Source organism: Pseudophryne corroboree, chromosome 7, assembly GCF_028390025.1.
Source record: "Pseudophryne corroboree isolate aPseCor3 chromosome 7, aPseCor3.hap2, whole genome shotgun sequence".
In the NCBI taxonomy this organism is placed as follows: Eukaryota; Metazoa; Chordata; class Amphibia; order Anura; family Myobatrachidae; genus Pseudophryne; species Pseudophryne corroboree.
The window spans coordinates 403,136,849-403,162,481 of record NC_086450.1 but is presented as its reverse complement, the minus strand read 5'-3'; the positions used below and the strand labels follow the sequence as shown (position 1 = coordinate 403,162,481).

General features: G+C 47.2%; 1 protein-coding gene across 3 annotated transcripts in view; it reads right to left on the bottom strand.

Annotated features, from left to right (window-relative positions):
- The window catches only part of COG7 (component of oligomeric golgi complex 7), a 151,381-nt gene that overhangs the window by 27,737 nt on the left and 98,011 nt on the right, over positions 1-25,633 (bottom strand). For all 3 annotated transcript variants that reach the window (XM_063934649.1, XM_063934650.1, XM_063934648.1), the window contains exons 8-9: positions 24,934-25,132; positions 11,391-11,518 (exon numbers count right to left, since the gene is read on the bottom strand). In XM_063934649.1, coding sequence (XP_063790719.1) covers positions 11,391-11,518; positions 24,934-25,132 — 327 coding nt within the window. The remainder of the gene's footprint in view (positions 1-11,390; positions 11,519-24,933; positions 25,133-25,633) is intronic.

Here is a 25,633-nt window from a genome sequence, read left to right as displayed (position 1 = left end):
GTCTGTGACCGATTAAAACATTTAAAGATTAATAAATCACCAGGGCCCGATGGTATTCATCCAAGGGTTCTAATGGAGCTTCACTCTGAACTGGCAAAACCACTATCTTTGATCTTTGAGGATTCAGTTATATCAGGTATGGTTCCCAAAGACTGGCGTATAGCGGAAGTAGTGCCTATATTCAAAAAGGGAAGTAAAGCTGAACCAGGTAATTATAGACCAGTTAGTCTTACATCTATAGTGGGGAAAGTATTGGAAGGTATTCTAAGAGATAGTATTCAGAAGTTCCTTGAAACCAATAAGGTCATTAAAAGGAATCAACATGGGTTTATGAAGGACAGATCCTGTCAAACCAACTTACTTGGCTTTTATGAAACAGTAAGCGCAAACCTAGATCAGGGTAAAGACGTGGATGTAATCTTTTTAGACTTTGCCAAAGCGTTCGATACTGTACCACACATGAGACTTATATACAAGCTACAAGAATCAGGGCTAGGAAGCACAATATGCACTTGGGTCAAAAACTGGTTAGATAATAGGAAGCAGCGCGTTGTGGTTAATGGATCTTTTTCAACTTGGACTGAAGTGCTAAGTGGTGTGCCGCAAGGCTCAGTATTAGGACCGCTATTGTTCAATATTTTCATTAACGACCTAACAGAAGGTCTAGAGAGCATGGTGTCAATTTTTGCAGATGATACCAAATTGTGTAAGGCTATAAATACAGAGGAGGATGCTGAGTCTCTTCAGAACGACTTAGTTAAATTAGAAGCATGGGCAGCCAAATGGAGAATGCGCTTCAACACAGACAAGTGTAAGGTAATGCACTGTGGTAACAAGAACAAAAATTACACCTACCTACTAAATGGGGTAAAATTAGGGGATTCTGTACTGGAAAAGGACTTAGGTGTCCTCATAGATAGCAAGCTAAGCAGTAGTACCCAAAGTAGGACTGCAGCAAAGAAGGCTAATAAGATATTAGCATGCATAAAATAAGAATTTACTCACCGGTAATTCTATTTCTCGTAGTCCGTAGTGGATGCTGGGAACTCCGTAAGGACCATGGGGAATAGCGGGCTCCGAAGGAGGCTGGGCACTCTAGAAAGATCTTAGACTACCTGGTGTGCACTGGCTCCTCCCACTATGACCCTCCTCCAAGCCTCAGTTAGGTACCGTGCCCGGACGAGCGCACACAATAAGGAAGGATTTTGAATCCCGGGTAAGACTCATACCAGCCACACCAATCACACCGTACAACTCGTGATATGAAACACAGTTAACAGTATGAAACAATAGAGCCTCTCAACAGATGGCTCAACAATAACCCGATTTAGTTAACAATAACTATGTACAAGTATTGCAGATAAACCGCACTTGGGATGGGCGCCCAGCATCCACTACGGACTACGAGAAATAGAATTACCGGTGAGTAAATTCTTATTTTCTCTAACGTCCTAGTGGATGCTGGGAACTCCGTAAGGACCATGGGGATTATACCAAAGCTCCCAAACGGGCGGGAGAGTGCGGATGACTCTGCAGCACCGAATGAGAGAACTCCAGGTCCTCCTCAGCCAGGGTATCAAATTTGTAGAATTTTGCAAACGTGTTTGCCCCTGACCAAGTAGCTGCTCGGCAAAGTTGTAAAGCCGAGACCCCTCGGGCAGCCGCCCAAGATGAGCCCACCTTCCTTGTGGAATGGGCATTGACAGATTTTGGCTGTGGCAGGCCTGCCACAGTATGTGCAAGCTGAATTGTACTACAAATCCAACGAGCAATAGTCTGCTTAGAAGCAGGAGCACCCAGCTTGTTGGGTGCATACAGGATAAACAGCGAGTCAGATTTTCTGACTCCAGTCGTCCTGGAAACATATATTTTCAGGGCCCTGACAACGTCTAGCAACTTGGAGTCCTCCAAATCCTTAGTAGCCGCAGGCACCACAATAGGCTGGTTCAGGTGAAACGCTGACACCACCTTAGGGAGAAACTGGGGACGAGTCCTCAATTCTGCCCTATCCATATGGAAAATCAGATAAGCGCTTTTACATGATAAAGCCGCCAACTCTGACACTCGCCTGGCTGAAGCCAAGGCCAATAACATGACCACTTTCCACGTGAGATATTTTAGATCCACGGTTTTTAGTGGCTCAAACCAATGTGATTTTAAGAAACTCAACATCACGTTGAGATCCCAAGGTGCCACAGGAGGCACAAATGGGGGCTGAATATGCAGCACTCCTTTCACAAATGTCTGAACTTCAGGTACTGAAGCTAGTTCTTTTTGAAAGAAAATCGACAGAGCCGAGATCTGTACCTTAATGGAGCCCAGTTTTAGGCCCATATTCACTCCTGCTTGCAGGAAATGCAGAAATCGACCTAGTTGAAATTCCTCTGTTGGGGCCCTTTCGGCCTCACATCATGCAACATATTTTCGCCATATGCGGTGATAATGAGTTGCTGTAACCTCTTTCCTGGCTTTAGTAAGCGTAGGAATGACTTCCTCCGGAATGCCCTTTTCCTTCAGGATCCGGCGTTCAACCGCCATGCCGTCAAACGCAGCCGCGGTAAGTCTTGGAACAGACAGGGCCCCTGCTGCCGCAGGTCCTGTCTGAGTGGCAGAGGCCATGGGTCCTCTGATATAAATTCTTGAAGTTCTGGGTACCAAGCTCTTCTTGGCCATCCACGAGTATCGTTCTTACTCCTCGCCTTCTTATTATTCTCAGTACCTTTGGTATGAGAGGCAGAGGGGAGAACACATAAACCGACTGGTACACCCACGGTGTTACCAGAGCGTCCATAGCTATCGCCTGAGGGTCCCTTGACCTGGTGCAATATCTTTTATAGCTTTTTGTTGAGGCGGGACGCCATCATGTCCACCTGTGGCCTTTCCCAATGGTGTACAATCCTATTGGAAGACTTCTGGAGGAAGTCCCCATTCTCCCGGGTGGAGGTCGTGTCTGTTGAGAAGATCTGCTTCCCAGTTGTCCACTCCGGGAATGAACACTGCCGACAGTGCTAACACATGATTTTCCGCCTATCGGAGAATCCTTGTGGCTTCTGCCATCGCCATCCTGTTTCTTGTGCCGCCCTGTTGGTTTACATGGGCGACTGCCGTGATGTTGTCTGATTAGATCAGTACCGGCTGGTTTTGAAGCAGAGGCCTTGCCGGCCTCAGGGCATTGTAAATGGCCCTCAGGTCCATAATATTTATGTGTAGGGAAATAACCTGACTTGACCAAAGTCCCTGGAAGTTTCTTCCCTGTGTGACTGCCCCCCAGCCTCAAAGGCTGGAATCCATGGTCACTAAGACCTAGTCCTGTATGCCGAACCTGTGGCCCTCTTGAAGATGGGCACTCTGCAGCCACCACAGTAGAGATACCCTGGTCCTTGGAGACAGGGTTATCAGCCTATGCATCGGAAGATGCGATCCGGACCACTTGTCCAACAGGTCCCTCTAAAAAGTTCTTGTATGGAACCTGCCTAATGGGATTGCTTCGTAGGAAGCTACCATTTTTCCCAGGACTCGCGTGCAATGATGCACCGCTACCTATTTTGGCTTCAGGAGGTCTCTGACTAGAGATGACAACTCCTTGGCTTTCTCCTCCGGGAGAAACACTATTTCTGGTTTATGTCCAGAACCATCCCCAGGAACAGTAGACGTGTCATAGGAACCAGCTGTGACTTTTGGACTGTTTAGAATCCAACCATGCTGTTGTAGCACTTTCCAAAATAGTGCTACCCCGACTACCAACTGCTCCTTGGACCTCGCCCTTATAACGAGATTGTCCAAGTACGGGATAATTACAACTCCCTTTTTTCGAAGGAGTATCATCATTTCGGCCATTACCTTGATAAAACACCCTCGGTGCCATGTACAGTCCAAACGGCAGTGTCTGGACTTGGTAATGGTAATCCTGTACCACAAATCTGAGGTACTCCTGGTGAGGATGGTAAATGGGGACATGCAGGTAAGAATCCTTGATGTCCCGGGATACCATGTAATCTCCCTCGCCCAGGCTTGCAATAAACGCCCTGAGCGATTCCATCTTGAACTTGAATTTTTTTATGTATGTGTTCAAGGATTTTAAATATAAAATGGGTCACACCGAACCATGCGGTTTCGGTACCCCAACCCGTGTGGAATAGTAACCCCGTCCTTGTTGAAGTAGGGGCACCTTGAGTATTACCTGCTGGGAATACCGCTTATTAATTGCCTCTAGCACAGCCTCCCTGCCTGAGGGAGTTGTCAGCAAGGCATATTTTAGGAAACGGCTGGGGGGAGACATCTCGAAGTCCAGCTTGTACCCCTGAAATACTACTTGAAAGAAACAGGGATCCACCTGTGAGCGAGCCCACTAATTGCTGAAATTTTTGAGACGGCCCCCCACCGTACCTGGCTACACCTGTGGAGCACCCGCGTCATGGTGTGAACTCACAGGAGGCGGGGGAAGAATCTTGATTCTGGGAACAGGCTGACTGGTGCAGCTTTTTCCCTCTACCCTTGTCTCTGTACAGAAAGGAAGCGCCATTTGACCCGATTGCTTTTCTGAAGCCGAAAGGACTGTACCTTTGTCTGTGAGGAAACCTGAGGTAAAATTATTTCTTCCCAGCAGTTGCTGTGGATACGAGGTCCCAGAGACCATCCCCAAATAATTCCTCACCCTTATAAGGCTCTCTATGCGCTTTTTAAGTCAGCATCACCTGTCCAGTGACAGGTCTCTAATACCCTCCTGACAGAATGGACATTACATTTATTTTGGATGCCAGCCGGCAAAATATCCCTCTGTGCATCCCCCATATATAAGACGACGTCTTTAATATGTTTTTATGTTTGCCAACTAGTATCCCTGTTTGACAGGGTCACCGACCACGCTGCAGCAGCACTATCTGCAGGTCTCAGTCTAGTACCTGAGTGTGTAAATACAGACTTCAGGATAGCCTCCTGTTTTTTATCAACAGGTACCTATTAAAGTGGCCGTATCCTAAGACGGCAGTGCCACCTTTTTTGACAAACGTGTGAGCGCCTTATCCACCCTAGGGGATATCTCCCAGCGTAACTTATCCTCCTGGCGGGAAAGGGTACGCCATCAGTAACTTTTTATAAATTACCAGTTTTCACACACTTCATTTATTCATCTGATGGGGGAACAAAACACTGCCTGTTTTTTCTCCCCAAACCTAAAACCCATTTATAGAGGTGCTTGGGTTAAAGTCAGAAATGTATAACACATTTTTTATTGCCGGGATCAAGTCACGGATGTTCCTAGTGGATTGTGTATATGTCTCCACCTTGTCGACACTGGAGTCAGACTCCGTGTCGACATCTGTGTCTGCCATCTGAGAGAGCGGGCGTTTTTGAGCCCCTGATGGCCTTTGAGACGCCTGGGCAGGCGCGGGCTGCGAAGCCGGCTGTCCCACAGCTGTTACGTCATCCACCCTTTTATGTAAGGAGTTGACACTGTCGGTTAATACCTTTTACCTATCTATCCACTCTGGTGTCGGCCCCACAGGGGGCGACATCACATATATCGGCCTCTGTTCCGTCACCATATAAGCCTCCTCATTCAACATGTCGACACAGCCGTACCGACACACCGCAGACACACAGGGAATGCTCTAAATGAGGACAGGACCCACAAAAGCCCTTTGGGGGGACAGAGTGAGAGTATGCCAGCACACACCAGAGCGCTATATAATGCAGGGACTAACTGAGTTATGTCCCCTATAGCTGCTGTTTTTATATATAATGTATACTGCGCCTAAATTTAGTGCCCCCCCCTCTCTTTATTAACCCTTTGTAGACTGCAGGGGAGAGCTAGGGAGCTTCCTTCCAGCGGAGCTGTGAGGGAAAATGGCGCCAGTGTGCTGAGGAGATAGGCTCCGCCCCTTTTTCGCGGCCTATTCTCCCGTTTTTTATGGAATTCTGGCAGGGGTATTTACCTCATATATAGCCCCTGGGGCCATATATTGAGGTATTTTAGCCAGCCAAGGTGTTTTTATTGCTGCCTCAGGGCGCCCCCCCCAGCGCCCTGCACCCTCAGTGACCGAAGTGTGAAGTGTGTGAGAGGAGCAATGGCGCACAGCTGCAGTGCTGTGCGCTACCTTGGTGAAGACAGAGTCTTCATGCCGCCGATTTTCCGGACCATCTTCTTGCTTCTGGCTCTGTAAGGGGGACGGCGGCGCGGCTCCGGGACCGAACATCAAGGCTGGGCCTGCGGTCGATCCCTCTGGAGCTAATGGTGTCCAGTAGCCTAAGAAGCCCAATCCGGCTGCAAGCAGGCGAGTTCGCTTCTTCTCCCCTTAGTCCCTCGCTGCAGTGAGCCTGTTGCCAGCAGGTCTCACTGAAAATAAAAAAAATCTAAGACTATTACTTTCTAAGAGCTCAGGAGAGCCCCTAGTGTGCATCCAACCTCGGCCGGGCACGAAATCTAACTGAGGCTTGGAGGAGGGTCATAGTGGGAGGAGCCAGTGCACACCAGGTAGTCTAAGATCTTTCTAGAGTGCCCAGCCTCCTTCGGAGCCCGCTATTCCCCATGGTCCTTACGGAGTTCCCAGCATCCACTAGGACGTTAGAGAAAACGGGGTATTGATGCTAGGGACGAGAGTATTATACTCCCGTTATATAAATCACTAGTGAGGCCACACCTTGAATACTGTGTACAGTTCTGGGCACCGTACTACAAAAAGGATATCCTGGAGCTTGAAAAGGTACAGAGGAGGGCGACCAAACTAATTAAGGGCATGGAGACGATGGAATACAAGGAAAGGCTTGAAAGACTAGGCATGTTTACATTGGAAAAGCGGAGACTAAGAGGGGATATGATCAACATCTACAAATATATAAAGGGACAATACACAGAACTTGCGCGGGACCTGTTTTTGGTTAGATCAACACAGAGGACTCGTGGACACTCGCTCAGGTTAGAGGAGAGGAGATTCCGCACAATACGGCGTAAAGGCTTTTTCACGGTAAGGACAATACGTGTTTGGAATTCCCTGCCCGAGGGAGTTGTAATGGCGGAATCTGTCAACACCTTTAAGAATGGGTTAGATAAATTCCTATTGGAAAAGGATATCCAGGGGTATGGTGCATAGTCATGCATTATAGTTACTATAAATAGGGATTAAATGCAATGGCTGACAGCAGCATCAGTCAGAAATTTTAGTCAAATCATCATGCATAGGACACCACAAATAGGTTGAACTCGATGGACAATTGTCTTTTTTCAACCTCAGATACTATGTTACTATGTTACTATGAGGTAACGGGCGCTTTAGAGCCCCTGACGGTGTTTGAGACGCCTGTACAGGTATTAACTGATTTGCCGGCTGTCTCATGTCGTCAACATTCTTTTGTAAAGTGCTGACACTATCACGTAATTCTTTCCATAAGACCATCCAGTCAGGTGTCGACTCCCTAGGGGGTGACATCACTAACACAGGCAATTGCTCCGCCTCCACACCATTTTCCTCCTCATACATGTCGACACAACGTACCGACACACAGCACACACACAGGGAATGCTCTGATAGAGGACAGGACCCCACTAGCCCTTTGGGGAGACAGAGGGAGAGTTTGCCAGCACACACCAGAGCGCTATATATATACAGGGATAACCTTATATAAGTGTTTTTCCCTAATATAGCTGCTGTATATATTTATATGCCAATTTAGTGCCCCCCCTCTCTTGTTTTACCCTGTTTCTGTAGTGCAGGACTGCAGGGGAGAGTCAGGGAGCCTTCCTCCAACGGAGCTGTGAGGAAAAATGGCGCCAGTGTGCTGAGGAGATAGGCTCCGCCCCCTTATCGGCGGCCTTTCTCCCGCTTTTTTATGTAAAAATTGGCAGGGGTTAAATGCATCCATATAGCCCAGGAGCTATATGTGATGTATTTTTTTGCCAAAAAAGGTGTTTTTATTGCGTCTCAGGGCGCCCCCCCCAGCGCCCTGCACCCTCAGTGACCGGAGTGTGAAGTGTGCTGAGAGCAATGGCGCACAGCTGCAGTGCTGTGCGCTACCTTATTGAAGACAGGACGTCTTCTGCCGCCGATTTTCCGGACCTCTTCATTCTTCTGGCTCTGTAAGGGGGCCGGCGGCGCGGCTCTGGGACCCATCCATGGCTGGGCCTGTGATCGTCCCTCTGGAGCTAATGTCCAGTAGCCTAAGAAGCCCAATCCACTCTGCACGCAGGTGAGTTCGCTTCTTCTCCCCTTAGTCCCTCGGTGCAGTGAGCCTGTTGCCAGCAGGTCTCACTGAAAATAAAAAACCTAATTTAAACTTTTACACTAAGCAGCTCAGGAGAGCCCCTTAGCCTGCACCCGTCTCGTTCGGGCACAAAAATCTAACTGGGGCTTGGAGGAGGGTCATAGGGGGAGGAGCCAGTGCACACCAGGTAGTCCTAAAGCTTTTTACTTTTGTGCCCAGTCTCCTGCGGAGCCGCTATTCCCCATGGTCCTTTCGGAGTCCCCAGCATCCACTAGGACGTTAGAGAAAATATATGATGGCTGCGCTGTAAATACATATATAGCACCAAATTGCCTGTGCCCCCCCCCCGTTTTGCTCCCTTTTACTTGTAAGGAGAGTGGAGGTCCGGGCCAGCGTCTCTGCAGCGGATGTGAAGAGATAAAATGGCGCTGGTAAGCTGTGCGGCTAAGCCCCTCCCCTTCCCGGCGTGCTGTAGTCCCGCTTAAATTTGAAATTTTTTATACTGGCGGGGGTATCGTACACGGTGCCCGGGCACCGAATATGCCTCTCTTGCCAGTCAAAAGACCCTCAGTAACTTGCTGCCCAGGGCGCTCCCCCCCAGCGCCCTGCACCCTGTGAGTGCCATTGGTGTGTGGGAGCATGGAGCGCTGCGTTGTACCTCCGTTACTGAAGTCTTCTGTTCTTCTAATACTCACCCGGCTTCTTTCTTCTGGCTTCTGTGAGGGGGGTGACGGCGCGGCTCCGGGAACAAGCAGCTAGGCGAACCAAGTGATCGAACCCTCTGGAGCTAATGGTGTCCAGTAGCCTAAGAAGCAGTGCCCTTAACTCAGAAGAAGTAGGTCTGACTTTTCTCCCCTCAGTCCCACGAAGCAGGGAGCCTGTAGCCAGCAGGTCTCCCTGAAAATAAAAAAGCCTAACAAAGTCTTTCCAGAGAAACTCAGTAGAGCTCCCCTAGTGTGTGTCCAGTCTCTCCTGGGCACAGAAACTAACTGAGGTCTGGAGGAGGGGCAGTTCACACCCAGTAAAAGTCTTTTAGTGTGCCCATGTCTCCTGCGGAGCACGTCTATACCCCATGGTCCTTTTGGAGTCCCCAGCATCCTCTAGGACGTAAGAGAAATTTGACCTGGTGAGATGTAACTCACTTTTACAATGAAATTCTGGTCAAAAACTAATTAACCAGCTAAATAAAGCCCCTTTCAGACATAGCAAGAATAGAGGTTTTTGCTGGGGCTCAGCCCAAACTACCCAGGTCTCACTTATGTCTGAATGACATCAACCTGGGAACACTTTACCAGGTCAGCCCCCCGTGCTGTTGACCAGGATTTTTCCCGGGACGTAGACAACCGGGGTTAAGTCTGAATGGTGCCTCCCAGGATTTTACTCCCAGGTCACACTTAGAAGCCTCTGATAGGCCAATTGGGGCTGCTTGGAGGGGGCAGGGCGTCCTTCTGCGGTCCATGCTGCAGTGTGTAGTAGCAACAGGTGCACCGAATGTAGTGAGGGTTACTGAGGAGAATGTGGGCGAGTTGCATGGAAAAATAATGGACTGGGAAGGAGCATGCGCACGGGGGCAACGAAGTGAATAAAGAATTGTAGACAGCCATCAGGGATTTGCAGATGGAGCAGATATTTGAAAAGTCAGTTAGGTCTGTTGTGAGGTCTAGTGGCTGAAGAAGGGGGTGTGTGAGTGCTTGAGTGTGTATGAATGTGACGTGTGCGTGTGTGTGTGTTTGTGTATGACATGTCTGTGGAGTGTGAAAGTGGTGTAGCCAGCAAAACCTGAGTCTGAGCAGGGAAATACCTGGGTCGTATGTCTGAAAGGGGTATTACAGATAAAGGGACCTGAGACTCTGAATCTGATTGATTGTTATGGGCAACATCACCACTTTTCAATTTTAGAAACTTTAGTAAATTTCCCCCCTACAGTCTGATTTTGGGTTGGACACAAAGTTGTAGTTTCGTGATACCCAGATAGCCTGATTTAATAACTTATCCTAACGTTGAGTTTCTGTAGGGCAAATGGGAGGATCAGCGTGGCTCCAAGTGGTAAGCCGCTCCACCCACTGTCTTTCCATTTACAGCCGCAACCATCAATAATTAGTATCGGCACTTGACCAGCCCCATGCTAGGTTCCAGAGCTCTGCCTGAAACAGGCTTGCCTTACTTATATGTGTGACTCACCTCAGACCAGTTCTGTGCAATTACACAGTCCCTGACCAGGTCCTGCCCCAAAAAGCCCATGTCATGCAAAGACAAACCCAGCAAAGATCCACCCGACTAAGAATCGGATGGAGATACACAAAAATGCGGAAATTGTCTTTGGCGTATGTGCATTATGATACAACTTGCTATTTGTGAGATCCATCAGCCCCTTAGATGTCATCTCCAAGACTGGACCTAGACAGAGACTGATTGCAGAAATAAGGTCTAAGGGCTAAAGTGTTCTCTTTCCGCATAGCGATATAAGCATGGACACCGCATTTGCTTGCTGCCTTCTTCTCTTAAGCTGGGTACACACTTTTGTGATCACTCGGCTGATCAGGTTAATCGTTCTTGATCAGCCAAGTACTGTATACCCAGATTTACCCCCTGTGACCCCGGTATACACTGCGCTGGAAACTGCTCAGTGTGTACGGGCTTCAATGGGATCAGGAGGTCGACATCTAAAATATTAACTAGCACATAAGATGCCACGTCCCTATCCGACAGCTGCAGCAGCTTTACAGGAGCGTTTTAAACCTGTTTATCGGCTAACACTCCTGCATACACACCTATACTAATGACACTGGGTAATCGGACCACTGATTGTATAGGTGTGTACCCAGCTTTAGCTATGGCTTTGATTTTGCACCCACAGCTACTTCCCAGCATAAGAGCAGTTCCCATTCAAGAAAGATTAAAAAAACAAATACAAACAGGAAAAAATACATGGCTCAGAGCCAGGCCCACCCAGCTGCTGTCCTAGTGCCTTCTGTCACAGTATAGAAAATACAACTGATCGCCTGTCACCTGTACAGTTTGGAAACAGCCATTCTGCAGACTGAACCAATATTCTCCAGAATTCATAATTGTCTAGGAACCAGTGACACCACTGAGGCCTTCCATGCCTGCAGCTACCACTCACCAGACAGACATACCAGTCCCCCCGTCCGTGTGTCCCCCCTGTCAAGCAACACAATGTACCAAGATCTTACCAGAGGTATAGTACTGATCTGTATTAGAAGGTGAGATTCCTCCAAGTCCCCATACTGCAGCTGGAAAGGTTTATATGCACCGTATACTGCTTCCACCAGCTCCGTCACCTTCACCAAATTGTGCTCCCCTGACATGGAAACCATCATACATTATAGCTTGGATAAGGAACATGGCCCAAGTTTTCATTATTAAACAATTCAGCTACATGACGTAAAAGTTATACCCTTTCACATCTCCAAAATAACCCGGTATATTGTCGGGTCGACCCGGGTCGAGGTGCGGTGTGAAAGGGGTGTGTTATAATTTCCCAGCTTGACTAACCTGGTATTTCAATCTGGGCATAAAGCAGGGTTATTCCCAGGTTTAAGTGCAGTGTGAACAGATTGCCAGGTCAATGCGACTGGGGACCAGCGCACAGTATGGCGAGAGGCGGAGCTTTGAGATGATCTGATCTCCAGGCGCCGTCTCCGCACACATAACCGATGAGGTCACCAACCCGGAAATATGCCGGGTTGGTGTCGCCAGTCTGAAAGGGGTCTCAAGCGCGTCGCCACGGGAAGGAGCTGTGCACCAAGTCCTGGGTGTGACCCACTATAGCGATGTGAAAGGGGTATCATTAGAGGGTTCCGGTATGAATGGTCGACCATGTTATGGTCGACAATCAGTAGGTCAACCACTATTGGTCGACATTGGCATGGTCGACATGGACAAAATGTCGACACATGAAAGGTCGACCCATGAAAAGGTCAACATAAGTTTTTTTTACTTTTTTGGTGTTGTTTTTTGCGTAAAGTGATGGGTACCCCAATTAGTGCACCGCGTTCGCTCGCCATGCTTCGGGCAAGGTGCCTCGCTCCGCTACCGCTGCGCTCGGCCCAGATTACCGTTCACAATCGTAGTCCACGTGGATCGTAAAGTATGGAAAAGTTCCACAAAAGATTTTTTTTTTTTTTTAAATCATGTCAACCTTTTCATGTGTCGACATTTCATGTGTCGACCATTTCCATGTGTCGACCATGTGTCAATGTCGACCAATAGTGGTCGACCTAATGACTGTCGACCATAACATGGTTGACCATCCAAACGGATACCTTATTAGAGTTAGTGCACACAAGGGATTTGGAATTGGGGTCCCATAGGTTCCTCTGCAATACAGAGGATTCTGATGTCAGTATTTGCACTCCCTGGGATGTTAATACACATACAACAATAAGGGAAGAACCAACACTGCAAATGTTTCAGTGTGTGTACAGTCGTGTACATGAGAATACATATACGATTCACCACCGGCAAGAAAACTTCCTGAATAAATATATAAAACAAATGTTTAAAATTAAACAGAAAAGAACATGACAATTGTTCTCAAATGTGACTTTAGACAATTATGTATCTGTAACCTATATTTTCATCACCGACCATGAATACAGAAATATGTTTGTGCAAATTCTGATGAATGGAGCAGGATAGGGGATACACAACGGCCATAATGCAGGAATTAAAGCAGAGTCTATAGTTTCAAGCCTATTGTTTGTTTAATAAGTAGACAATTTATGAGCGATGGATAGACAGACCAGCAGACACAGAGAGGGACAGAAAGCGGGAGACAGTGTGCATCTGAAGGTCAGTCAGTTGCCTGTACAGTGTCCCTTTAAACTGTATCACAAAAGAATTTATAGTTTCATGGTCTATTTGCTTACAGTGGAAATGAACACATGCTCAGTCAGTCATCTATTGATACATGTTACAGTAAGCAACAGGTTATATATAGTAAAACATCAAGTGATGAGCCTCAGCTTTGGCCGAGTGGGTGTTACTGTGCTGCAAGAAAAGGATAATAAACTCTGCGCTATATAACCACTATATCAAATTAAACTATGGTGTGCAGTCTGTCATACAGAATAATTGACTCAGTAGAACTTTGTACGTATAATAATAAATTCTTTATCTAATATTAAAAGGCAATATACATTTTGTACAGAATAAGCAGCATGTGTTAAACAACAATTAATCTATAAGCACAATTAATATAACATATAATGAAATAAAATATTACTAAAAAGTAATGAATGAAAGTACACTGGCGTCCCAGTGACTAGTATAATGTCTCGTAAAGGAATATATATTTATAGCTTTGACTGATGTTAAACTTTTGTATATATTGAGGTATATTTACCCATGTGCAAATTTCTGAGTATGGATAAACCGGATCCGTTATTATAAATGTGCACATCAATGGGTATACAGTTTAATGTAACTGGTTAAAGCTGATTTTGAACAGGCCGTAAATTTTTCTCTCGGCTTTATTCCGGATAGATATAGTTCTTAATAAACTGTATAAAGATCTCCAATAAACCCACCTCCTCAAACCGGGTGTTTAGACCTCACTGCGGAGGTCAGTGGCAGTCACTCGGTACGGGAGAGCGGAAAGCTGCACGTCTGTAGTGATGGTAATCTCCTCAAGCCGGGTGTTAGACCTTAGTGCAGCGGCCAATATCACTCACTCGGTGCAGGTAAGAAGAGAACCTGACGTCTGCAGCACAGCACTTGGACGGATGTCAGCGCACTCGCCGAGAGCCGCTGGCCGGAGCGCCCGGCGTGTATCCAAGCCGTGATGGGATGTAGCTGTGGAGATCGTTGGCTGTGGGACAGTTTGGCAAGATAAGTCAGCAGGTAGTGCCGAACAGCTGAACTTCGGAAAGTGGGCGCCCACTTTCCGAAGTTCAGCTGTTCGGCACTACCTGCTGACTTATCTTGCCAAACTGTCCCACAGCCAACGATCTCCACAGCTACATCCCATCACGGCTTGGATACACGCCGGGCGCTCCGGCCAGCGGCTCTCGGCGAGTGCGCTGACATCCGTCCAAGTGCTGTGCTGCAGACGTCAGGTTCTCTTCTTACCTGCACCGAGTGAGTGATATTGGCCGCTGCACTAAGGTCTAACACCCGGCTTGAGGAGATTACCATCACTACAGACGTGCAGCTTTCCGCTCTCCCGTACCGAGTGACTGCCACTGACCTCCGCAGTGAGGTCTAAACACCCGGTTTGAGGAGGTGGGTTTATTGGAGATCTTTATACAGTTTATTAAGAACTATATCTATCCGGAATAAAGCCGAGAGAAAAATTTACGGCCTGTTCAAAATCAGCTTTAACCAGTTACATTAAACTGTATACCCATTGATGTGCACATTTATAATAACGGATCCGGTTTATCCATACTCAGAAATTTGCACATGGGTAAATATACCTCAATATATACAAAAGTTTAACATCAGTCAAAGCTATAAATATATATTCCTTTACGAGACATTATACTAGTCACTGGGACGCCAGTGTACTTTCATTCATTACTTTTTAGTAATATTTTATTTCATTATATGTTATATTAATTGTGCTTATAGATTAATTGTTGTTTAACACATGCTGCTTATTCTGTACAAAATGTATATTGCCTTTTAATATTAGATAAAGAATTTATTATTATACGTACAAAGTTCTACTGAGTCAATTATTCTGTATGACAGACTGCACACCATAGTTTAATTTGATATAGTGGTTATATAGCGCAGAGTTTATTATCCTTTTCTTGTTTTTCAATTATTTGGCAACCTAGCTAGTTGTCCTACTCAGCAGCTATTGATGCACTTTGTGTAATTAATTACTAATTGGTATCAGCGCCGGAAGAATATCAGATAAGGACTGGTGTCTTTTTCTGTTTATTCCCTTGTGTTCTTCCCGTTACTGTGCTGCGGCAAATGACATTTCGTGCAGTAAAAATACTTTGCTTTTTTCCCCCACTTAATAGGTGTGATATGCAAACATGTAAAAAGTCAGTTATGTGGAATGTGGAAGAGTTTTACACAAATATGGCAGTAGGAAGTGACTCACTTTCTGACCGATCACACTCCACTATTAGATGTCAGAAATATTCTTCAGGTTATGACCATCTAAAGAAGGCTGTACTTTATGGTCAGGTGCTATCTCCACCAGAAATTACTATTCAGCTCTAATGGATTGCATCCCATGAGAAATCAATCCAGCTGAGCTTTAACCCAACGGTTCTTGCACTTTTTTAAATCAACGGCGCCATAGAGTATCAGTATTTTTTTCACGCCACCACTAGGCCAAAAGATTCTTATCAAGAAATTTAGAAAGAAATATTAAAAAATTTAAATTGTGTTTATACTGTAGGTCATCCTTAGGTTCAATTTTGTGGTGAGGAACAGGATTTGCTTCTGTTTGCCCACATATTTTATGATTGGAAGCCACAAACACTGGTTTTGCCTATTACACTGACCATAAATAATACGAATTGGTCCTGGACCACCAATCCAAGGCACCCCTGCAAGTGTCCTGATGCACCCTAGGGTGCCACGACACACAGTTTGAGAACCACTGCTTTAACCCTTTCATCCATGAATTATGATAACCTAATGGAAGATTGTATTTAAATTACTTTTATTAGTATTTAGGGCTTATAGAACACAAAGTTGTTGTTTTTTAAACTATAAAACTAAAGAAGTTATACACAGTTGTGCACTTGAGTGGACATCATGCATCTGCAACATAAAAAATAGCCCTGTTATCATGGATCAGTAGTTTAACACTTTTCTTTATTTTTTTCTTGCACAAAAGTAAGGTAAAATGTAAAAACAAATGTCTGGTTTGGTTCCAATGTGTTCTGATTTTGCTTACTGTATTTTTATTATCCAGAAAAATAAAATTCCTTTAAGTTGAAAACAATACTTTTTTACGCCTATTTATGGATATAGGGGGTAATTCCAAGTTGATCGCAGCAGGATTTTTGATAGCAACTGGGCAAAACCATGTGCACTGCAGGGGAGGCAGATATAACATGTGCAGAGAGAGTTAGATTTGGGTGTGGTGTGTTCAATCTGCAATCTAATTTGCAGTGTAAAAAATAAGATTTTACTCACCGGTAAATCTATTTCTCGTAGTCCGTAGTGGATGTTGGGAACTCCGTAAGGACCATGGGGAATAGACGGGCTCCGCAGGAGACTGGGCACTCTATAAGAAAGATTTGGTACTATCTGGTGTGCACTGGCTCCTCCCTCTATGCCCCTCCTCCAGACCTCAGTTAGGATACTGTGCCCAGAAGAGCTGACACAATAAGGAAGGATTTTGAATCCCGGGTAAGACTCATACCAGCCACACCAATCACACCGTATAACTCGTGATACTATACCCAGTTAACAGTATGAAATATAACTGAGCCTCTCAACAGATGGCTCAACAATAACCCTTTAGTTAGGCAATAACTATAAACAAGTATTGCAGACAATCCGCACTTGGGATGGGCGCCCAGCATCCACTACGGACTACGAGAAATAGATTTACCGGTGAGTAAAATCTTATTTTCTCTGACGTCCTAGTGGATGCTGGGAACTCCGTAAGGACCATGGGGATTATACCAAAGCTCCCAAACGGGCGGGAGAGTGCGGATGACTCTGCAGCACCGAATGAGAGAACTCAAGGTCCTCCTCAGCCAGGGTATCAAATTTGTAGAATTTAGCAAACGTGTTTGCCCCTGACCAAGTTGTAGCTCGGCAAAGTTGTAAAGCCGAGACCCCTCGGGCAGCTGCCCAAGATGAGCCCACCTTCCTCGTGGAATGGGCTTTTACTGATTTAGGATGCGGCAATCCAGCCGCAGAATGCTCCAGCTGAATTGTGCTACAAATTCAGCGAGCAATAGTCTGCTTAGAAGCAGGAGCACCTATTTTGTTGGGTGCCTACAGGATAAGAAGCGAGTCAGTTTTCCTGACTCCAGCCGTCCTGGAAATATAATTTTAAGGCCCTGACTACGTCCAGTAACTTGGAATCTTCCAAGTCCCTAGTAGCCGCAGGCACTACAATAGGTTGGTTCAAGTGAAAAGCTGATACCACCTTAGGGAGAAACTGGGGACGAGTCCTCAATTCTGCCCTATCCATATGGAAAATCAGATAAGGGCTTTTACATGACAAAGCTGCCAATTCTGACACACGCCTGGCCGAAGCCAAGGCCAATAACATGACCACTTTCCACGTGAGATATTTCAGATCCACAGTTTTAAGTGGCTCAAACCAATGTGATTTCAGGAAACTCAACACCACGTTGAGATCCCACGGTGCCACAGGAGGCACAAAGGGAGGCTGAATATGTAGCACTCCCTTTACAAAAGTCTGAACTTCAGGCAGTGAAGCCAGTTCTTTCTGGAAGAAAATCGACAGAGCCGAAATCTGGACTTTAATGGAACCCAATTTTAGGCCCATAGTCACTCCCGACTGTAGGAAGTGCAGAAAACGACCCAGCTGAAATTCCTCTGTTGGGGCCTTCCTGGCCTCACACCACGCAACCAATTTTCGCCAAATACGGTGATAATGGTTTGCGGTTACTACTTTCCTGGCTTTTATCAGCGTAGGAATGACTTCCTCCGGAATGCCCTTATGCTTTAGGATCCGGAATTCAACCGCCATGCCGTCCAACGCAGCCGCGGTAAGTCTTGGAACAGACAGGGCCCCCGCTGTAGTAGATCCTGTCTGAGCGGTAGAGGCCATGGGTCCTCTGATATTATTTCCGTAAGTTCTGGGTACCAAGCTCTTCTTGGCCCATCCGGAACCACGAGTATCGTTCTTCCTCCTCGTTTTCTTATTATTCTCAGTACCTTTGGTATGAGAGGCAGAGGAGGGAACACATAAACCGACTGGTACACCCACGGTGTCACTAGAGCGTCCACAGCTATCGCCTGAGGGTCCCTTGACCTGGCGCAATATCTCTTTTGTTGAGGCGGGACGCCATCATGTCCACCTGTGGCCTTTCCCAACGGTTTACCAACAGTAGGAAGACTTCTGGATGAAGTCCCCACTCTCCCGGGTGTAGGTCGTGTCTGCTGAGGAAGTCTGCTTCCCAGTTGTCCACTCCCGGAATGAACACTGCTGACAGTGCTAAGACGTGATTTTCCGCCCATCGGAGAATCCTTGTGGCTTCTGCCATCGCCATCCTGCTTCTTGTGCCGCCCTGTCGGTTCACATGGGCGACTGCCGTGATGTTGTCTGACTGGATCAGTACCGGCTGGTTTCGAAGCAGGGGTTTTGCCTGACTTAGGGCATTGTAAATGGCCCTCAGTTCCAGAATATTTATGTGCAGGGAAGTCTCCTGACTTAACCATAGTCCTTGGAAGTTTCTTCCCTGTGTGACTGCTCCCCAGCCTCGAAGGCTGGCATCCGTGGTCACCAGGACCCAGTCCTGTATGCCGAAACTGCGGCCCTCTAGATGATGAGCACTCTGCAGCCACCACAGTAGAGACACCCTGGTCCTTGGAGACAGGGTTATCAGTTGATGCATCTGAAGATGCGATCCCGACCACTTGTCCAAGAGGTCCCACTGGAAGGTCCTTGCATGGAACCTGCCGAATGGAATTGCTTCGTATGAAGCCACCATTTTTCCTAGGACTCGTGTGCAGTGATGCACCGATACCCGTTTTGGTTTTAGGAGGTCTCTGACTAGAGATGATGACTTTGGAATGTTTAGAATCCAGCCATGCTGTTGTAGCACTTCCCGAGATAGTGCTACTCCGACCAGAAACTGCTCCCTGGACCTCGCCTTTATAAGGAGATCGTCCAAGTACGGGATAATTAAAACTCCCTTTTTTCGAAGGAGTATCATCATTTCTGCCATTACTTTGGTAAACACCCTCGGTGCCGTGGACAGTCCAAACGGTAGTGTCTGGAATTGGTAATGGCAATCCTGTACCACAAATCTGAGGTACTCCTGGTGAGGAAGGTAAATGGGGACATGCAGGTAAGCATCCTTGATGTCCAGGGATACCATGTAATCCCCCTCGTCCAGGCTTGCAATAACCGCCCTGAGCGATTCCATCTTGAACTTGAATTTTGTTATGTAAGTGTTCAAGGATTTCAAATTTAAAATGGGTCTCACCGAACCGTCTGGTTTCGGTACCACAAACAGTGTGGAATAGTAACCCCGTCCTTGTTGAAGTAGGGGCACCTTGACTATCACCTGCTGGGAATACAGCTTGTGAATTGCCTCTAGCACAGCCTCCCTGCCTGAGGGAGTTGTCGGCAAGGCAGATTTGAGGAAACGGCGGGGGGGAGACGCCTCGACTTCCAGCTTGTACCCCTGAGGTACTACTTGAAGGATCCAGGGATCCACCTGTGAGCGAGCCCACTGATCGCTGAAATTTTTGAGGCGGCCCCCCACCGTACCTGGCTACGCCTGTGGAGCCCCCGCGTCATGCGGTGGACTCAGAGGAAGCAGGGGAAGAATTTTGATTCTGGGAACTGGCTGCTGGTGCAGCTTTTTCCCTCTTCCCTCGTCTCTGTGCAGAAAGGAAGCGCCTTTGACCCGCCTGCTTTTCTGAAGCCGAAAGGACTGTACCTGATAATACAGTGCTTTTCTTAGGCTGTGAGGAAACCTGAGGTAAAAAATTTTCATCCCAGCTGTTGCTGTGGATACGAGGTCCCAGAGACCATCCCCAAACAATTCCTCACCCTTATAAGGCTCTATGTGCCTTTTAAAGTCAGCATCACCTGTCCAGTGTCGGGTCTCTAATACCCTCCTGACAGAATGGACATTGCAATAATTCTGGATGCCAGCCGGCAAAATATCCCTCTGTGCATCCCTCATATATAAGACGACGTCTTATGTTCGCAAAATAGTATCCCTGTTTGAAAGAGGTACAGACCACGCTGCAGCAGTCTGCAGGTCTCAGTCTAGTACCTGAGTGTGTAAATACAGACTTCAGGATAGCCTCCTGCTATTTATCAGCAGGTACCTTCAAAGTGGCCGTATCCTAAGACGGCAGTGCCACCTTTTTTGACAAACGTGTGAGCGCCTTATCCACCCTAGGGGATATCTCCCAGCGTAACTTATCCTCTGGCGGGAAAGGGTACGCCATCAGTAACTTGTTAGAAATTACCAGTTCTTTATCGGGGGAACCCACGCTTTTTCACACTTCATTCACTCATTTGATGGGGGAACAAAACACTGCCTGCTTTTTCTCCCCACACATAAAACCCTTTTTTGTTTTTAGTGGTACTTGGGTTAATGTCAGAAATGTATAACACATTTTTTATTGCCGGGATCATGTAACGGATGTTCCTAGTGGATTGTGTATATGTCTCAACCTCGTCGACACTGGAGTCAGACTCCGTGTCGACATCTGTGTCTGCCATCTGAGGGAGCGTTGATGGCCTTTGAGACGCCTGGGCAGGCGCGGGCTGAGAAGCCGGCTGTCCCATAGCTGTTACGTCATCCAGCCTTTTATGTAAGGAGTTGACACTGTCGGTTAATACCTTCCACCTATCCATCCACTCTGGTGTCGGCCCACAGGGGGCGACATCTCATTTATCGGCATCTGCTCCACCTCCACATAAGCCTCCTCATCAAACATGTCGACACAGCCGTACCGACACACCGCACACACACAGGGAATGCTCTGACTGAGGACAGGACCCCACACAGCCCTTTGGGGAGACAGAGAGAGAGTATGCCAGCACACACCGGAGCGCTATATAATGTAGGGATAAACACTATCACTGAGTGAATTATCCCCAATAGCTGCTTGAATAAACAATATTGCGCCTAAATTTTGTGCCCCCCCCCTCTCTTTTTAACCCTTTGAGCCTGAAAACTACAGGGGAGAGCCTGGGGAGCTGTCTTCCAGCTACACTGTGAAGAGAAAATGGCGCCGGTGTGCTGAGGGAGATGGCTCCGCCCCTTTTTCGGCGGACTTTTCTCCCGCATTTTTCTGTATTCTGGCAGGGGTAATTACCACATATATAGCCTCTGGGGCTATATATTGTGGTTATTTTGCCAGCCAAGGTGATATTATTGCTTCTCAGGGCGCCCCCCCCCCAGCGCCCTGCACCCTCAGTGACCGGAGTGTGAAGTGTGTATGAGGAGCAATGGCGCACAGCTGCAGTGCTGTGCGTTACCTTGGTGAAGACTGAAGTCTTCTGCCGCGATTTTCCGGACCATCTTCATGCTTCTGGCTCTGTAAGGGGGACGGCGGCGCGGCTCCGGGAACGAACACCAAGGACGGGTCCTGCGGTCGATCCCTCTGGAGCTAATGGTGTCCAGTAGCCTAAGAAGCCCAAGCTAGCTGCAAGCAGGTAGGTTCGCTTCTTCTCCCCTTAGTCCCTCGATGCAGTGAGCCTGTTGCCAGCAGGTCTCACTGTAAAATAAAAAACCTAATTTAAACTTTCTTTCTAGAAGCTCAGGAGAGCTCCTAGTGTGCAACCAGCTCGGGTCGGGCACAGAAATGTAACTGAGGTCTGGAGGAGGGGCATAGAGGGAGGAGCCAGTGCACACCAGATAGTACCAAATCTTTCTTATAGAGTGCCCAGTCTCCTGCGGAGCCCGTCTATTCCCCATGGTCCTTACGGAGTTCCCAGCATCCACTAGGACGTCAGAGAAATAAAGCAGCCAGTATTTACCCTGCACAGAAACAATATAACCCACCCAAATCTAACTCTTTCTGCACATGTTATATCTGCCTCCCCTGCAGTGCACATGGTTTTGCCCAGTTGCTATCAAAAATCCTGCTGCGATCAACTTGGAATTACCCCCTAGTCCTCAAAAAAGCAAAAATGCCTTCAATGATCCTAAGTGCAGTTTCCCTATAGCCGGGAAACTGCGCATGCGCGGGACCCATTCTATGTATGTGCAGAAGGGGTCCTGCAATCGCATCGCTGTATTGCGAACACCTCTGCCGCATTCGGGAGGAGGGTTGGGTCAGTCCTCGTTTTCCGGTAGTGGCAAGGCCAAGGACTGCATTGCTAGGCACAGTTTCCTTGGCCTCACAAGCCGCCATGCGGCAGCCAGCCTGAGTAAGGCAAACTCAGCCTGTCATCGCAGATCAACATCACAACCGATGGTCACAATGATCATACCGCACTGTGATGTAATCACAGTATTGCTACTGCAAGTGCAGGAAGGAGGTGCTATGCACCTCCTCCGCAATTTGCACTGCTAAGGACTGCATTTGCAAAGCTGCTGCAAGCAACTTTACAATTGCAATCCATGCTGAATTATGCCTTCAGTTTTGTAGAGGTCCAAAGAAGAGGACACCATGCACGAGTTTCTATAAAAGCTAATGACTTAAAACAGCTGTCCTCTGTAGTGGCCTCTATGCATGAAAGGGTTAAATAAGAAATTATTAGTTCTTGGATCACTTTAAGTTCCCAGTGCCTTTTTGTAGCTGAACTGTGAACAGGCCAAGAGCACCTTTCCTGCCATCAGTCTCTGCCTTTGCCTTTGCACAAATCAGTAATGTATTGCTTGGGAGAGTGCAGCAGCTGCGGAGTTAACTCCTGACACACAAGGGACTGGAGCGGAGTGCAGTAGAGTAATTACAGCCAGTTCTACAGAACTGCTTCCTATGCTAATGTCTGATAGACAAGAACAAGAAACATTAAGGAGAAACAGAGCATGAAGCCAACTGTACAAGACCCAACGGCACTGCTACAATAAAGGAAATCTGTCTGGGAACATGAAAAGAAACCCGGAAAGGGTTTTCCATTATGTACATACTGTATCAGCTGCTTCCCAGGCTATGTACATTATGGGGTGTATTCAATTATTGTCTGAAACTGCCATCTTTGGGTTCCAACCTACTCAATGTGACCCCTTTTTTTCAGACAAGTCGGGAAATCTGACTTGTCAGAAGCCTGTTGGAATGCACGCGGATCCACGTGTATTGTCGGAAGCGCGGCCAAACCAGATAGGTTTTAGCCCCGTTTCCGACAATGTCAATCCAACTTTAATTTTTTTTTGCCATTGTCGGGATCGGGCCAAACCTGTCGGGTTTGGCCGGCCATTGAATACACTCATGTCAGATCCTTCCTGTCGGAATGGATCAGACATTAATTGAATATATGTACATAATCACTACTTGCCACCAGCAATGTATGGGGTTATTATATACAGTGTATATTTTATGTGTACTTTGTCTTTATAGTCCAAACTATGTGAGAGTGGGCCTGATTCAGATATGTAGGCTATAGCACAGTGGCTGTATCTTTGTATGCAGCTGCTGTGCTAAAATATGCAAAAGCTGCAGGAGGCATCTTATGTGAAAAGATGCCCACTGCCGGCTTCTCTGATCCGATGATGCTTCCGAATACACAGCCATCGGATCAATTGTAATGCTCACGTAAGGCTGTTTTAGCAGGGCGCCACGCCCTGCCCAATTTGAAAGTTGCAAAATGAGCCCTGCTAAGATAGCCTGCCCGTTGCCATGCCCACCGGCTGCAGCGTTCCACGGTTGTAAAAATCTGCAGTGCCAGATTGCTGCACACAGCATCAATTCACATTATGGAGAGAGCTTGGGGGAGGCCCAGCACCCCCATTAGTGCTGGGGATGCCCCAAAGTGTGATGAATTTGGGACGTGTCCCTCCCCCCGGGCAGGCCGTGCCATTACTCAGGATGTCCATTGAAATCATGCTGCCAGGTGGTGAAGCCGCCACCAGCTTCACCACACCCAAAATACGGGGCCAACATACCCTGTTTTCTGCAATACTCACTAACGGTCCGGGTTTTAAAGGATAACCATGCTTGAATACAGGTGACTTAATAAGTACTTCAGTCAATTTGATTTAGTCGCCTGTGCCCAAGCATGGATATTCTTAAAACCTAGACCGTTAGGTTGCCTTGAGGACCACATATGGAAAGTTCTGCCCTAGTGGAATGATCCTACAAATCATTACATATACATTCTATAGACATTTACTCATGAAAGGTTTACCAATTAGCCATATTAACCAGGACAATGCGACGGATTACATCCGTAATTCCTGACTGTTAGTATCCCGACAGCGGCATCTTGCCCAGCAGAATGCCGGCAGTGAGGCGAGTGGTGTAAGTTCCCTTGCGGGCTCGCCGCGCTGCACTTGCCACAGGTTCTATTCCCACTTTATAGGTGTCGTGGACACCCATGAGTGAAAATAGTCCCTGTGCGCTGGTATTCCGGCTGGCGGCATTGCCGGCTGGTGGGATTCCGGTGTCGGCATCCTGACCGCCGGGATCCCGTCAGCCGGCAAATTGAACGGATCCCCAATGCGACAGTGCCAGCCTTTGCATGACTATTCTCAGTGTAGGAATTAGTCTGCTGCCTATCACAGATCACAGCACTAGCCTAGGAAGGAATATGGTCTATACTGGACCAATCGATCATCTTTCTACGATGGATCAATGCATATGGTCAATGACAGTATTTCCCAATCTTGGTCCTCAGGTCACACTAACAGTCCAGGTTTTAAGGATATCCATGCTTGTGCACATATCTTTATATCAAAATAGCTAAAGTACTAATTAAATCACCTGTGGTTAAGCATGGCTATCCTTAAAACATGGACTGTTAATGTGCCTTGAGGACCGTAGTTCGGAATCCCTAGTCTACGATAGTCTATGGCAAACTATGATTTTAGGTGTTCGATATTTCAAGTGTCCGATAAGTGAAATAAAAAAAATAAAACACAAAAGTTGTAGACGATATTTAAAGGTGAAGCCAGTGGCCTGTCTTACCAATATTGGGCGTGATAGCAGCTTCTAGAGCCTTAGCAAAGTGACTGGTGGTCTGGTAGAGCTCCAGCAACGTGCTCAGCTTGTGCTCAGGGTTGGCCCGCTCCATGGCAATGCTCAGACACACCGGAATAGAAGGGACCATGGCAGCCAGAGTTTGGATCAGCAGGACAGTAACCACCTCATGCGGCTTCTTAAATACCTGTAAAACCAATAAATCCATGTACAGTGTATATAATGTGGGGGCACCAAGGTCACCTTATAACACTTTTAACACTGAGTAGCTGCTTTTACATATCTGATACTTTATAACACTTCACTGCTATCTTTCAGTCATGTGGTGCCGTTTTTGTTTGTTGTTCACCTCAGATGTGAACTCCTAGAATCTTAAGGTGGGTACGCACTAGTTGATATATCTGCAGATCAACTGACCTGCAGATATATCTATGGACGGTGTGTACGCGCCCGCCCAGTTCATGACGTCAGTCCCCGACGGATCGGACAGTGTGTATGCTGAACACACTGCCCGATCCGTCGGGGACTGACGTCATGAACTGGGCGGGTGCGTACACACGCCCACCCAGTTCAGCTGTCAATCACCGTCGGCCGACCGCCCCGTACACACACAGCGACGCGCCAATATATCGGTAGATATATTGACCGTCGGCTGTGCTGCGCGGCCGACGCGATACGTCTGTGAACG